Source organism: Apium graveolens, chromosome 6 (genome assembly GCF_009905375.1).
Source record: "Apium graveolens cultivar Ventura chromosome 6, ASM990537v1, whole genome shotgun sequence".
NCBI lineage: Eukaryota > Viridiplantae > Streptophyta > Magnoliopsida > Apiales > Apiaceae > Apium > Apium graveolens.
In genome coordinates, this window is record NC_133652.1 from 216,055,550 (window position 1) to 216,070,245 (window position 14,696).

At 44.4% G+C, this 14,696-nt stretch overlaps 2 protein-coding genes across 2 annotated transcripts; both read right to left on the bottom strand.

Moving 5' to 3' along the window:
* Positions 1 to 9,721: 9,721 nt before the first annotated feature.
* LOC141665734 (uncharacterized) lies at positions 9,722 to 10,786 on the bottom strand. Its single transcript, XM_074471717.1, has 2 exons — positions 10,355 to 10,786; positions 9,722 to 10,285 (listed from the first exon to the last, which is right to left on the bottom strand). The coding sequence occupies exons 1-2, from the start codon at positions 10,784 to 10,786 to the stop codon at positions 9,722 to 9,724; spliced, it is 996 nt and encodes a 331-aa protein (XP_074327818.1).
* A 1,666-nt stretch (positions 10,787 to 12,452) lies between these two features.
* Positions 12,453 to 13,160, bottom strand: LOC141665735 (uncharacterized). Its single transcript, XM_074471718.1, has one exon. It carries the CDS (start codon positions 13,158 to 13,160, stop codon positions 12,453 to 12,455), a length of 708 nt encoding a protein of 235 aa, XP_074327819.1.
* Positions 13,161 to 14,696: the final 1,536 nt, after the last annotated feature.

Below are 14,696 nucleotides of genomic sequence, written 5' to 3' on the forward strand. Positions count from 1 at the left end.
CATAAGTCTGGTACATCATAAGTTGAAAACCTAGCCTATTGGTAGTTCCTACCTCAGCTACAGCGACATCAATCCCCTATAGGAAACTGTGGAACGTTTCCTAATCGCTTGCGAATCGGGAGCTTGGTCCTGTTCATCTTTTCTATCTGTTGTTGTGTGATGAAAGAAGAAAGCAAGGGTGAGCAGCAAGCCCACCAAAATAATATGTATAATGATTAACAATATATGAGCCTTCTCATAGTACTCATGAAAGTCTTGGTCAAAAGAAATGAACCAAGTTGATATCTTAATGCGATGAAGTCGCAAAATATTCAGTATATATATACATATATACTTTTCAAAATATGGGAAGTCCTCTTCCATGCATAATACACACAGAGTTCCAGTGTATAACTGTATAAAAATATCGTTGCAAGGTGATGTCATATATCTAACCTTGTCTCAACGTTTTTCTGAAAATCTTTGTCATGCATAAGATAATCATTTACTAGATATAAGTTTAACAGATGAAGTTACAAGATACTCCAATATACTTATATCTTTTCCAAATACTACATGAACTACCACCGTTCAAGTTATAATTAGTTTCAAAAGTTCATCACACTGATGAGACTACAAGATAAGACTTGAATAGATTCAGTCTTTGAAATATTTTGAAGGAAATGAAGTTATGATATACTTCATTAAGTCCCGATATATATATACACCTATATATATACATACGTTTCCTGAAAACCTCTGTCATGTAAAGTATGAACAGAATTGCAATATCCAATAAATTTGAAAAGGAAAAGAATTTTGGCATAAACCCGATATCTTGCTGATCAGGCAAAGATACCAATAAGTAACCTTTTCTACTAGTAGATGGATGAATCCCCCACCGGTCATCACCCTGGCCACATAAGGACCTTGTGGTGGACCGCCACCCCGGCCTCTTACGCGTTGATGGACTGCCACCCAGCCACTTACACTTTGATAGACCGTACCCCGGCCTGTCGCTTATGCCGACTCAATTAGATGGGCTTACTTCCCGAATGTTGGGTAAGTAATCAATTCATTTATTTTCTCAAAACAGCAACCACGTTGCGAATGTAAAATGCACCACAGAGCTGGATCCCCCAGGTTTTGAGCGAGTATTTAAATCCCCTTTGAAAGGAAGATCTTAAATATAAAAAAATGAGTTTTGGGGTCCACTCTAACTTTAAAAATCATTTTGAAGACTCGAAAACATTTTTAAGAATGTTTGGAGTACTGCTGATTTATTAAAATAAATCAGTCCCGATATATTAGAAAATATCTGAATATTATTATTTAAATAATATTCTCATAAAGATAATCCTTATAAAAATAATCGAAGTAGAAGTTTTAAAACTTATACTTGAAATGGATATTAAATAACCAAAGATATACTTATATGAAAGTACTATCTTTATTTGAATAATCGAAAATAAGTTTGATTATTGACACCTTATTCTTTAATAAAATAAAGAATATATTTCAGCAATAAGCGGAGTCATAATACCTCGAATGAATATTATAAATAATATTCATTAAATAAAATAAAGGAGTCAATCAACCTCAAATGAGTATTCAAATAATATTCAATTAATAAAATAAAATGAGTCATAAGCCCTCGAATGAATATTCGAAATAATATTCAATAAATAATATAAAGTTATCGAATAACCCTTATTCGATTAATAGTTGGGAAAACTATAACCATATATATATCAATATATATATATAAAATCTACTCGGGATCCTCGACTCCCGGTTTTAGAAAATGTTTTCACCTTTGGGTCCCTATACTAAGGGTATATGCAAATTACCGCTATCCTCTAGCATAGGTATTATCAACTGAACCAGCAGATATATATGGCAAGAATACGAAACAGGCATGCATATGTACCATATCACATGCTACAATATATCGCAAGAATTTGCTAATAAAAAATATGCATTTATCGCAAGATCATGCATATACACATATACATCACAACAACAGTTATAACGGGTAGAAAACTTGCCTGAGCGACTGGGGGTGATAAAAGGCTCGGGACGAGTCTGGTAACCTATAAACAACAAGTAAGTTGGAATTAAACCAAAGTCACTTGTAAATCTATACTTTAACTAACTTAGATTCTAACGCTTGTTTTGCGCTTACTGATTCTCTTAAGTCACTCGACTACCCTCGGCTCCACCATTTTTAATAAATTAACCATTACGAGTTTTAAGGCGATTCTTTCGCGGGTGTCTTACCAACTGCCTAACACACTTACCATAATTGTTTCATACATTAATTAACCCTTTTTGGTCTTTAACCTATGTTTCAAAGTAAGACGAGGGGAAAAGTTTCGTTCGCGAAACGCCGTTACTTGAAACGGTCGTTTCTCCTAAACCGTGCATCGGAATCGAACGAACTACATATCAAAACGAAGCTCGTAACATGAGCTATCTAAAAATGGCAATGGTCAACATCTAGAAGCGGGTTCTCGGGTCCTAATGTTATGAACAAAAGCAATATAAAGTAAATCGGACATTACGACGGCTATGTTGACGCGATTTCCCAATTTTAAACCATTCAAAAACCATCACAATTCAACCTCAATCCATTCATACAACCAAAGTCCATCCTTATCACATCATAACAGCCCCAATCAATTCAATATTAACATTTATACTTATGCCTAAGCTTGAATTTACCTATACTTAAGTTCTTTTAACCAAAACAACAAGATTCACCATTCCATTTCACTACCACTCCAACCCACACTCTAAACCACAAGCATTAAGCTACTACATCACCATAATAATCAAAATCATCTTATAATACAAAGGAATCTAGGGTTTGGAGATGATATACCTTCCTTGAAGTGGTGGGAGTAGCTAGGAGCCTTAAGAATCCTTGAGGAGTCTTAGGAAAGCTTGGATCTTAAAGGAAAAACAAGAAAATCAAGTTAAAATTCTTGAAGTAACTATTCATTGTCTTCTTCATTGATTTATTGGAAGAGATTGTGAAGGAATTAGGAGCTTAAACTTATAGCATATCCATATCTATGTACAAGGAACCTTAGATAATTACCTTGTGATTTAACAATGCTTGGAACTTGATTTTTGGAAATTTCTTCTTTGAAAAAGAAGAAAAGCCGAGAGCAAGCTTGGAGAAAGAGAGATTTTTTGTGTTTTTGCTTTGATTTGATTCTTTGGTTGGTTGTTTTTGATTTGTTTTTGGGTAATTACCTTTCTAACCTTGACTTTGTGTGGTTATAAACCAACCACATCTCCTTCCTCCCTATGTCATGCTTATGTCATCATGTGATGTCATCCTCCCCTCTTTGTCCTCTTCTCATTGGTTGGATGACATCATCCCCTCTAATCTCTTTAATTAACTTCCTAATTGTTTGCCTAATGACCGCTGATCTGTTATACGGTTCGCTTAACTTTCGTTTTCGTTTATCGTTTGAGGGATCATACCCGGGATTTTATTACTTGGGTTTCCTTAACCTTTCTCAATACATTATAATCCTTTTATGATCCTCTCTTATAATCCTTTAATTTAAATCCTTTTTATCCTGTTACCTTATACTCAATTCTTTCCGTATCTAGTGGATTTCCGGGAAAAATCAAAGTGTTCGGAATTGGATTCTGACGATCTTTACATACACTTATATACCACATAGAGTACTAATAATATCCCAGAAGATCAATAACAGAACCCCTACATAGTGTGGCTTGAAAAGTTTTCTCATTCAGCATAATCTGCAAAATCACTATTCATAAGGGTTTCAAAAATTTCCAAAAATTGGGGTTATTACAACATATGTGAGCCCAGCTCACATGTATGAGCGCAACTCAAAAGTGAGAGCCCACCAACTCATAGGTGAGAGTCCATCTCTCATGTGAGAGCCCACCGGCTCACCAGTGAGAGCCCAGCTCTCATGTGAGAGCCCAGCTCACATGTAAGAGCCCAACTCTCATGTGAGAGCCCACCGGCTCACAAATGAGAGCCCACCGGCTCACAAGTGAGAGCCCCGCTCACATGTTAGAGCCCCGCTCACATGTGAGAGCCCACCTCTCATGTGAGAGCCCACCGGCATACATGTGAGAGCGCAACTCACAAGTGAGAGCCCAACTCTTATGTGAGAGCCCGAATCTCATGTCACGAGCCCAGCTCGCATGTGCTGACCCAAGTCACATTAATCCACAATTCTAGCTCACACATGAGAGCCCAGTCATTCAATGTACTTATAGGGACCTGTTTAGGACCCATGACCGAAAGTGAGCATAACAACTACCCCCAAAATTCCTGGTCACATCTTGAGGCTAGGAATTTTCCAATATTAGCTTTTATGGCCCCGCAAGTGCGAGCCCAGGAGGTCGCACCACTCCGCCTCACATGCCTTTCAACGATCATGTGTTTTGAACCCATGACAGCTGTAGGACAGCTAGCGTAGGGATTCGTGTCGTCCTCTGAGATGGTGACACATGTCGCTTCCCCTTTCTCTCTCCTATCCCCTATTAATATGTGAGATTTCAACTTCATTTCTTCACTTTGCCAAGAACATTAACAAATTGTTGCTCATTTTGCTCAAGGATCTACCACGGAGAAAACCATTATTTCCACAAGAACCGTCTATCGGCGACGATATTCTCCGGGAACAGATTCATCAGGATCATCCTACGACTCACCTACAGGTACCCTTTTGATCTTCAATCATTTATATTCACTTTTGTTTATTCATATACCATGCGAGCACACACCAAATGTTCGATGCGAGCCCACACAAAATTATGAAACGTGATGCGAGCCCATCTGCCCGCATAGATACTTAGGCGCGACCCCGTGTGTGACGTGAGGACACCTAGGTGCGACCCCATACTTGTTTCTACTTTTTAGGGTCACACACTAATACTCACCATCTTTTACAGATGTCGAGTGCATCTTCAGCCTGCTCCTATGGATCGTCTCACTCTTCTTCGAGCCCGGCTCATTCCTCTATCAGCCCGGCTCACTCCTCAGCTACTCCATCTCCATTAAATTAATATACACCTGAGCAGCGAGGCTCGAAGGACTTTCAACGCGAACTGACCTCCCTCTCTGGCCGTCTCAGCCAACCTATTTCTCCTGGCTCTGCCGTCACCCCTCAAGGGGCCCTGAACATTGCTAGAGTTGAGAACTCGATGCGAGCATGTGGCTCTAGCTCGCTGGATATTCACCTTGACCCTAACCCTGAAGACTACACCAGGGAGACTAATATTTATGATTGGAGAAATAGGCCCGTGGACCTTTCCAAGATACCAGCCTCCCTTGGGGTGGAGGAACTCTTATGCCACGAGCCCGCTCCTATAGACAAAGAACGGGCTACGGAGATTCTGAGAGAGAAGACTGAAGAGAGACAGGCTCGCCCTAAGCAAGCTGCAACCAATGACCTCGACCCCATTCATGTTGATTCAGAGTCTACCTGATAGCAACCTGGGGAGTGCCTACTATGACACTAAGAAAGGGAAGGAGCTTATTCCCGCGGAGTATCCCATCTTGGGGCTCGAGGGTGAAGAAGACGACTCGCACTGGTCTTATGGCTCCCCTCAAAGCGAGGAGGTGGCAGATGTGACAAGCTAATTTAAAATCTGCAATTATAACTATGTTCCAGCGGCTTCCCCTGAGCCTTACATACCTCCTGCCCAGCCCGAATTTGAGGGTGAGATTATTTTCAGAAAGCAGATCATGCTAAATGGGGAGGAGAGTTCTACCACGGCCGAGGAGATAAAGGTGCTCGCTTCCGCGACCTGCCCACCTCGCTTACTCAGAAGCATCTGGCCGAGCACATCGAGCAGTTCCAGCTCAAGAGTCACGTTGTCTTGCCCTTGCCACACATGCGATGCTATAGGTTTAACCACCAGGAGAATGGAGGCAGGGTGCCTCGCATGGTTTTGTCCACCTTTTTTCTAAGGCTAGGAATCTCTTCAACCCTCCACCCTTTCATTAAGAACGATTGCAAGTACTACTAGCTTGTACCCCTTCAGATCAACCCGAATGGATACCGGGTCGCCCTCATACTATACATTATGTACCATAAGTGTGGGTACCCTCCTCTAACCCTGAGGCAGCTGGGTTATTTCCTCAACTTGAAGCACTCGCCAAATGACTTTGGGTATTTCTATTTCTCTGTCTGGCCATGCTTCAACAAGAAAAACCTCATCCACAATGGGCTGTGCAACTCAGAAAAGTGGAAGAGGCTCTACTTCTATATCCACGAGGTGCCTCGAGTCCAGACTCACTTCTACTATAACCCATATAAGATAAGTTCTCTCTAGCCACACTTCTTTTCTTTACAATAGTTCTTTCTTAATAATTAATTTTTTTACTCATCTCCAGCCACCCCGCCTCGCACTGTCCTTAATGGACAGGAAAAAATAAACGCGGATAGCCTTCTAGGACTTCCCAAGGCGGACAAGGATATCTAAAAACTCATAACAACCTCGAACCTGGTCACGTGTGGGTTTTTGAAGGAAGGAGTGAGGCTGACTCCTCAAAAGAAGAATTCAAAGAAAAGAGCCAGAAAGGGTAAGAATATCGGGCCCGCACATGCAAGCCCATGTGCTCGCATGTTTATATTTCTTGCACGCATCTCACTTAACATTACATTTTAATTTCCTGCATTTATAATCTGCTCGCATCACTTCTATCCATTATATCTTGTTGTGACTAATGTAATATTTTATTATTTTCTTTCAGAAATGGCCATCTCCCCTATTCCCTTCATGTAGGAGGCTGAGCAAGCCGCGACCTCGGGCCCAGTTTAGCCTGTAGCAGCGAGCACTGGGGCTCGCTCTCAGGTTAATCCTCCAGCCCGCATGACCACTCGCACTGAGCATCTCAAGAGCGGAGGGGCCTCTCCTCGACTAAAAAGGCATCGAGGCCCCAAAGACGGAAAAACCAGCGAGCCTGACCCGAAAGAGGCTGCTCCATCTAATGCCCCTCTCCCCACTTCTTCTTCTGTTAACACGGACGCGACCATATTTGGCCGGCTCGCTCAGGCTCATATCAGCGACCATGATGTGAAGAATTGGACTTCTTCTTTTCTTGAGGCCAACAATGATGCGTTGACCAGTGCCATGGCTGAGGTGTACTATAACCAGCTGTCTAGGGCTTGAGAAATACGAGCCATCAACCAGGCCAACATAAAGCTCGACTCCAAGGGAAAGTCCCTTCAGAGTAAGGTCAGCGAGCACGGGCAGGATAAAGTCAAGCTTGTGAATAACTACAACCAGAAGATGTTTGATCTGTCCGCTGCTCATGAGAAGGCGCTAAGGGACCAGAAGGAGGCCCATGACCTGGCCGTGAATGCGTGGAAGAAGGAGAAAGAATCCCTCAAGGAGAAGATGCTCTAGCTGGAGGGGTCAGTTTCTGCCTTGACTGCGAGCCGTGAGGCCGCCCTCACTGATGCCAAGAACCTGGGGGCTAGGAACTTCATGAAATTTTTTATCATCAACATTCTTGACTTCGATTGGGGTGCTCTGGGCGCTGGTACAGCTAGGCATGCTGAGAAGCTGAAGCTCGAGATGAAAAGGCATGCTCAAATAGTCAAGGAGGCCCGGCTCGCAGCTGAGCAGGCCCGACTCGCAGCTGAGCAGGCCTGACTCGCAGCTGAGCAGGCCCGGCTCACAGCTGAGCAGGCTCGGCTCGCAGCTGAGCAGGCTCGTAAGGAGGCAGAGACTAACAAGCCTTAGTTTAATTTAATTTGAAGATAGACTTTTGAATGGGTAAGCGGGAACCCTACTCGCCTCGCATATGTATTTTAGATCTCTTGCCTTGGGGCATAACTATTTATAACTTGTTTGTATAAATTGTTAAGTCCTTTGTGCCCGCATTTACCTTTATTATGCTAACTGATTGTCTTTATTAACTTCCTTTATTTTGTGTAAACTTACCATACTGACCAAGGGCTATCATAACCCTGGCCACGTATGACGGGTATTAAAATCAATGATAATTTTAAGTAAAATAAGCTCACATCACTGCTAACTCACAATTGTTGCATGTGTACTTGCATTAGTGAGCCGGGCCCATGGGCTCGCATCTTGTTCCTGTATCCTCTCCTCGCATAATGCGAGTCATACAATTCAAATCAGATTAGCTCGCCTTCTTCTTCCTTTGTCAGAGATTAAATCCTACCACTCCTGGTCTAGGGTTATCACGACCATTGCCGCGTATGGAAAATGTCCTTATTTGATAGAGGGCTGGGCTCCTTGGCTCGTACCCTCTAGCACATGTCGTCTTGCTAACTTTGAACTAAGTAGAATGTACCCGTGATACGCTTAAGGAGGACAAATTAGCATCTCTACTGGCCTATTATTGTTATCTGGCCGTGTATGGCTGGTTTGTTTGTCTAGAAACGAGTTGAAACCATAAGTTTTAACAAAGAGAGCGCGAGCCAAGGATATGGGCTCGCATCGCGGCTATCCCTAACTTTTAAGTCAGTTAGGTGGGTTTGTGGGCGCCTCTTTCAACTTTTATAGTTTTATCTTCATATTTAATCCGTTTTGTGCCCACTATTTTTCCAAGCGAGCCAAGGCCCAGCTCGATTTATAGACTTGCTGCAAAGCGGGCCGGGGCCCGGCTTGACTTATGATTTTAACATGTTAATGAAATAACTATTTTGTCCTCGCATGGGCTCCCAAGGATGGGCTCCACTGCTGGTATTTTAATCTATTAACATGTGTTAAAACATCAAGGCATAAATAAATATCAATCGTTCATTCATAGATAATGGAAAGTGAAAGGGTTACATGATTGTGGTCTCAGGAAGGCACCTATATGGAACTACCCCCGAGACATAGGAATATTTTAAGATAATACTAAGTCTGAGAAGAACAATATTACTAATAATACTTGTGGAGGTGTTTCGCATTCCAGGCTCTAAGGATCAACTTGTCCTGCATATCATTGAGGTGGTAGGTTCCCTCCCAGAGCACTGATTTTATCTTGCAGGGGTCTTCCCAATTTACCCCAAAGACTCTGAGGCTCACCACCTTGGTGTTTGGCATGATCCGACGCAGAACCAAATCTCCCACCTTAAAAGTCTGGGCTCGAACCTTACTGTTGTAGTGCCTTGCTATCCTCTGTTGATATGTTGCTATCCTGATCTAAGCATCTTCCCGAGTTTCTTCAATCATGTCCAAGTAGAGTCAATGGTTGACCTCTTTTACCTCTGAGTCATAGTTATACCTCCGAAAAGATCCTGCCCCTACTTCTACACCAAAGAGAAAGAGGTCTCTCCAGTTGTAGTTCGGGGGGTCGTGCTGTAAGACCAAAGGACCTGTGCGAGCTCCTCTGGCCATGTCCCTTTCTTCTCTTCAAGCTTTGCCTTCAAGGTGTGCTTAATGATTTTTTTAACAGCCTCCGTCTGCCCATTGCTTTGGGGGTGGCAAAATGCACTAAAACTCTTCTGAATTCCCAGCTGCTCACAAAATTCCCGCATTTCCTTACTATCGAACTGTTTCCCGTTATTAGATACTAACTTGTAAGGGATGCCATAGCGGCACACAATGGTCCTGTGCACAAATTCCTTGATCTTTTTTGCCGTGATAGTGGCTAAAGGCTCGGCCTCTGCCCATTTAGTGAAGTAATCTACCGTAACAACCGCATACTTGACACCTCCATTGGCCTTCAGGAGTTTTCCAATCAGATCAATTCCCCATATAGAGAAGGGCCAAGGGCTCATGAGGGATGTGAGAGGGGCCACGGGCTATTATAATAATTGGCATATCGCTGACACTTATCACAAGCTCGAGAAATTTTAAAAGCCTCTTTTTTCAGCATTGGCCAATAGTAACCCTGACGGAGGATTTTCTGAGCTAGAGAGCTACCCCCCAAGTGATTTTCACAAATGCCCTCATGTACTTCCCTTACGATATAATTGCATTCATCCCCATCTATGCACTTGAGGAGGGGCACACTGAACCCTCTTCTGTATACGACCCCATCGTATATCACATAGAGGGCTGCCTTGTATTTTATTCTTCTTGCCTCATTCTTTTCGTCCAGAAGTGATCCTTCTTTTATGTAAGCTAAGATATGTGTCATCCACGTGGGGCCGAGGTCATCACTAAGGCTGCCCGCCTCGAGCTCGGGCACACTAGGCTGCCTCTGTATATCATGGGGCACGACCCCTAACAAAGTGGCCTCACAGGGCGAGCCAAGCTTAGCCAGCTCGTCCGCGCCTTCATTCTGCCCGTGCGGAACCAGTTCCAACCTCAACTCATTGAACCTCACAATTATCCTCTGCGCACACTTCAGGTGGAGCTCTATTCTTGGCCCCTTAGCTTGGTACCCCCCGTTTATTTAATAGACCACGATCATGGAGTCACTGAACATATTCAAATTCTCTGCCTTCATTTCCAGAGCTAGCTTAAGACCTTTGCTCAAGGCCTCATACTCAGCATCATTGTTGGTTTCATGAAAGGCCAGATGGGTCGCCCGTCTAATCTTGTGGGCCTCTGGGCTGATTAGCTCAATTCCAGCTCCTGCCCCATCTCCATTAGAGGCTCCATCCACAAATAGGCTCCACCATAGGGCACTATTTTGGCTTTCCAGCCCGACCTCTTCTGCACTAGGTATGACAACAAGGGCTCCCTGCTCCACTTCTTGATGTGGAGGAAATTCCAGCACAAAATCGGCCAGGGCTTGGCATTTGATTGCGGTCCTTGGCTTATAATCCACCTCGAATTGGCCGAGCTCAACCGTCCACTTCAACATTCGACCAAAAGACTCCGGTTTGTGCATTACTTGCCTGAGGGGGTAGGAGGTTCGTACTTCAATCCCGTGCGCCTGAAAATAGGGCCTGAGCTTTCGGGAGGCCAGGATCAGAGAATATGCTAATTTTTCGAGGCTTGTGTACCGAGTCTCTTCGTCGGCTAGCCTTTTACTTACATAGTATACTAGGAGCTGGATACCATCCTCCTCTCAGACCAGTACCGCACTTATCGCAATGTCAGAGATAGCCAGGTATAGGACCAGAGTCTCACCTGCCTTTGGGTTGGACAATATTGGAGGACTGCTAAGATGCTTCTTTATGTTCTGAAAGGCTTTCTCACACTTTTCTGTCCACTCAAAATTCCTCCCCACTCCTTTAATTGCTTTGAAGAACTCCTGGCATTTGTCGGAGGACTTTGAGACAAAGCGGTTTAAGGCAGCCTCTCGCCCCGTTAAGCTTTGAACATCCTTCACCCGTCGAGGGGATCTCATCTCGAGTAGGGCTCGTATCTTGGAGGGGTTAGCCTCAGTGCCTCTATGGTTGACAATAAATCCCAAAAACTTCCCTGATTCGACCCCAAACACACATTTCTGGGGGTTAAGCTTCATCCTGTACTCCCTTAGGATCTGGAACATTTCTGATAGGTGGCGGACCTGATCCTTTGCTTCCTTTGACTTCACAAGCATATCATCTACGTAGGCCTCCATGGTTTTCCCCAACTGATGTTTGAACAACTTGTTCACCAACCTTTGATAGGTGGTCCCAACATTAAGGAGCCTGAGGGCATCCTGATATAACAATAGAGGCCCCGATTAGTAATAAATGAGGTGTGCTCCTGATCTGGCCCATACATTGGGATTTGGTTATATCCTGAATAAGCATCCATAAAGTTAAGTAGTGCGTGCCCAGCTGTGGAATCAACTAGATGGTCGATTCGGGGTAGCGAAAAACTATCTTTCAGGCAAGCTTTGTTTAGGTCGGTGAAATCCACACATGTCCTCCATTTTCCATTTAGTTTCTTGACAAGCACTGGGTTGGCCAGCCACATGGGGTAGAAAGCTTCCCTTACAAACCCTGCCTCCATTAGTCTATCCACTTCTTCTTTGAGGGCCTCTACCCTCTCTCCACTAATCGGCTGCCTCTTCTGTTCGACCCCCTTTTTTGGGTCCAAGTTGAGCCGGTGGCACATGACATACGGGTCAATCCCTATCATATTAGAGTGTGACTATGCAAAGACATCCAAATTTCTCCTTAAGAATTGGGCCAGATCTTCCCTTAGGTTAGGGCTTATGTTAGAGTCTATTCTGAGTACCTTGGAAGGATAATTCGGGTCTACCAACATCGGGATTGTGTCTTTTGCGGCCCCAGCCCTGTCAACCATTGGGGTATTCTCGGGTCTAAGTCTGCTCGAGCCTCACTGGTTTCTCCCACTTTCATGATTGTCAAACCTTCCGTATCCTCGAGCTCGGGCTGGTGAGCTCGAACCGGATTTACCAAGCGTTCAGTGCGAGTGATTTTGTTGGGCAGATCCATAGTTGTTGTTGTTTCATCGCGTACCCACTTTCCTTTCCTGAGTCTTGTAGCAATTTGTTCTGTGCTCTCTTTTTCATTACTTGCCTCTTCTACAATTCCCTCCTGTACCAACATGATGGGCTAAGAGGCCTCCATCAGCAGGGCCCCTAGGCGTGGTTCCACCTAAATCCCCATGTGCTCGAAATAGTTCTCGTGCAATTCCTCGATTGAAATCATGTTACAAGTCTCGTGTCCCTCAGGACGTACTCTCTTCCTGCCCTCTGCCTCTTCCATGAGGACATCACCTTCACCCGGTTTGACCGTCTTCTTCGATGCATTTCCCGAATCAGTTGCCCTGAGTGCCTGGTTGTAGCAGACCATCGATTCATATGGGAATTTTACTGTCATGTGATGGATCGAGGTCAGCATCCTCATTGCGCTCATAAGGGGCCTGCCCACTATAATATTGTAGGCACAAGGCTGATCTACAACTGTAAACATAGCGATCTGGGTGACGACATAAGGTTCTTCTCCTAAGGTCATCGGGAGAAGAATCGTCCCTTTTACTCCGATTGAGTTTCCCGTGAACACATACAAGTGCCCACCTATCGAGGTCTGTTCTCTATCCAGCAGTCCTAGTTTCTTGTAGGCATCATAGGTTAGAATGTCTGCCGAGCTCCCGGTATCCACCAATGCCTGATGGACATTCACTGTCCCACTCTTTATTTTTATGACCAGGGCATCAGTATGGGGGTAGTGCACCCATTTTGCATCATTCTCCCAAAACACAATATCATCAGCCTCCTTTTCAAAGAGCTCTGGGGGCCTTTGGCTCAAATGGTTGACGTTGGTGAGGGGCTTGTCCTTTGCTTCTCGGGCATATATGTACATCGCCTTCCGGCTGTCTTCACCAATGTGAGACCCGCCTAGAATAATATGATTCTGCCGGCCCGGGGTATACTCACTTTGTCTTCTGGGGGTGGAGGAGGGATTGTATGATAATCAGTCCTGTGTTTTCGAACCTCCTTGACAACCCACTCTGTAAGCTTTCCTTACCTTATCAGCATCTCGATTTCATCCTTTAGTTATCTGCAATCAGCTGTATCATGCCCCGTGGCCTCATGGTATGCATAATACTTCCAAGTATCCCTCTTGTTGTAGTCTGTGAGAGGGGATGCTTTCCGGAACACCCCTTTCCTAGCATAGGTAGCATATATGTGGTCGATGGAGGCTACCAGAGGGGTGTGTGTCTGCCATTTGCTTGTATAAGACCTCCCCAAATATTTGTTTATTTCTTTTCCCCGGGAAGACTTCTTGGGGCTTGAACTACATTGATACGTCTTCCTCCTCTCATCATTACTCGAGAACCGGCCTCTCTTCTCTCGATAATTCTCGTTGATTTTCAGCTCCCTCATCGACTTCTCTACCCTCTTAAAGGGTTCATCTTGCTCATAGAATTATTCCAAGGTCTTTGGCTCATTAGCTTGGAGGCTTTTCCAAAATTTTGACCCTTCTTTTAACCCCGCTATCAGAAAGTTCTTGATGGTCTCTTCACTAGCAACTCTCACCTTAGGAACTTCATTATTGAACCGGTAAAAGTATTCCGCCTGAGGGTTCCCTCCCTCTGCTTGATGTTGGCTATCGTGGCCACATGAGATGAGTAGTGGAGGGTGGATTAAAATTTTCGGATGAACAGGTTTTCCAAATGTTGCAACGTCCTTATGCTAGTCGGTCCTAACTTGGAGAACCATTGCGGGGCACTCCCTCAGAGTGATGCTGAAAAAAGTCTGTAGTGGGTTGGCTCTGGCACCTGATAGACCTCCATCTCTGTGTTAGATTGTATAAGGTATTCCGCTGGGTCGGCTTCTCCGTTGAACAGAAGATCGGGGTTGTGCTTGAATACTCGAGGCAAGGGAGATGATCGAATGACAACCGTAAACGGAGAAGGGGCCGTCGAGGGCAGGGGTTCCCTCTTCTCCTGTTCCATCTGATCTAGGATCTTCCTTAGGTCACCCACTCTAATGACTTTTCCTTCTCTATCACCATTTACATTACTAGAATGGTGAGAGCACTGAGATCGCTCGTGGCATCCCCTTCCTCCATCTTGTACATGCGACTCCTCTTCATGACTGTCTCTACGCCTACGTCGTCCCTCCCTCCTGGGCGGGGGACGCTGTTGTCTTTCTCAAGGAGTCGCTGCACGCCCTCTTTTTAGGGTTTTCTGATCTTTGGACTCCTTCTCTTCTCTCTCTTGCTTGCTATTCTTCAATTTGAGCCTGAGTTCATGCTCACTTAGATTCTTGCCCACGCGGTCTAGCATACTAGTCGACCTTGCCTCGTTCTAAGCTGGCTTCTTCCCCGATCTCTTAGAGATCTGGCTGCCCCGCTCAACCCAATCCTGAGGTATCTCTTCCTAATCTAGTGATG

Excerpts from the sequence above, each read along its gene's own strand:
- LOC141665735 (XM_074471718.1), bottom strand. The coding sequence starts at position 13,160 with ATGTACATATATGCCCGAGAAGCAAAGGACAAGCCCCTCACCAACGTC.
- LOC141665734 (XM_074471717.1), bottom strand. The coding sequence starts at position 10,786 with ATGCACAAACCGGAGTCTTTTGGTCGAATGTTGAAGTGGACGGTTGAG. Across the intron at positions 10,286-10,354 it reads TCAGTGACTCCATGATCGTG|AGGATAATTGTGAGGTTCAA; the intron begins GTCTATTAAATA and ends AAGTGTGCGCAG.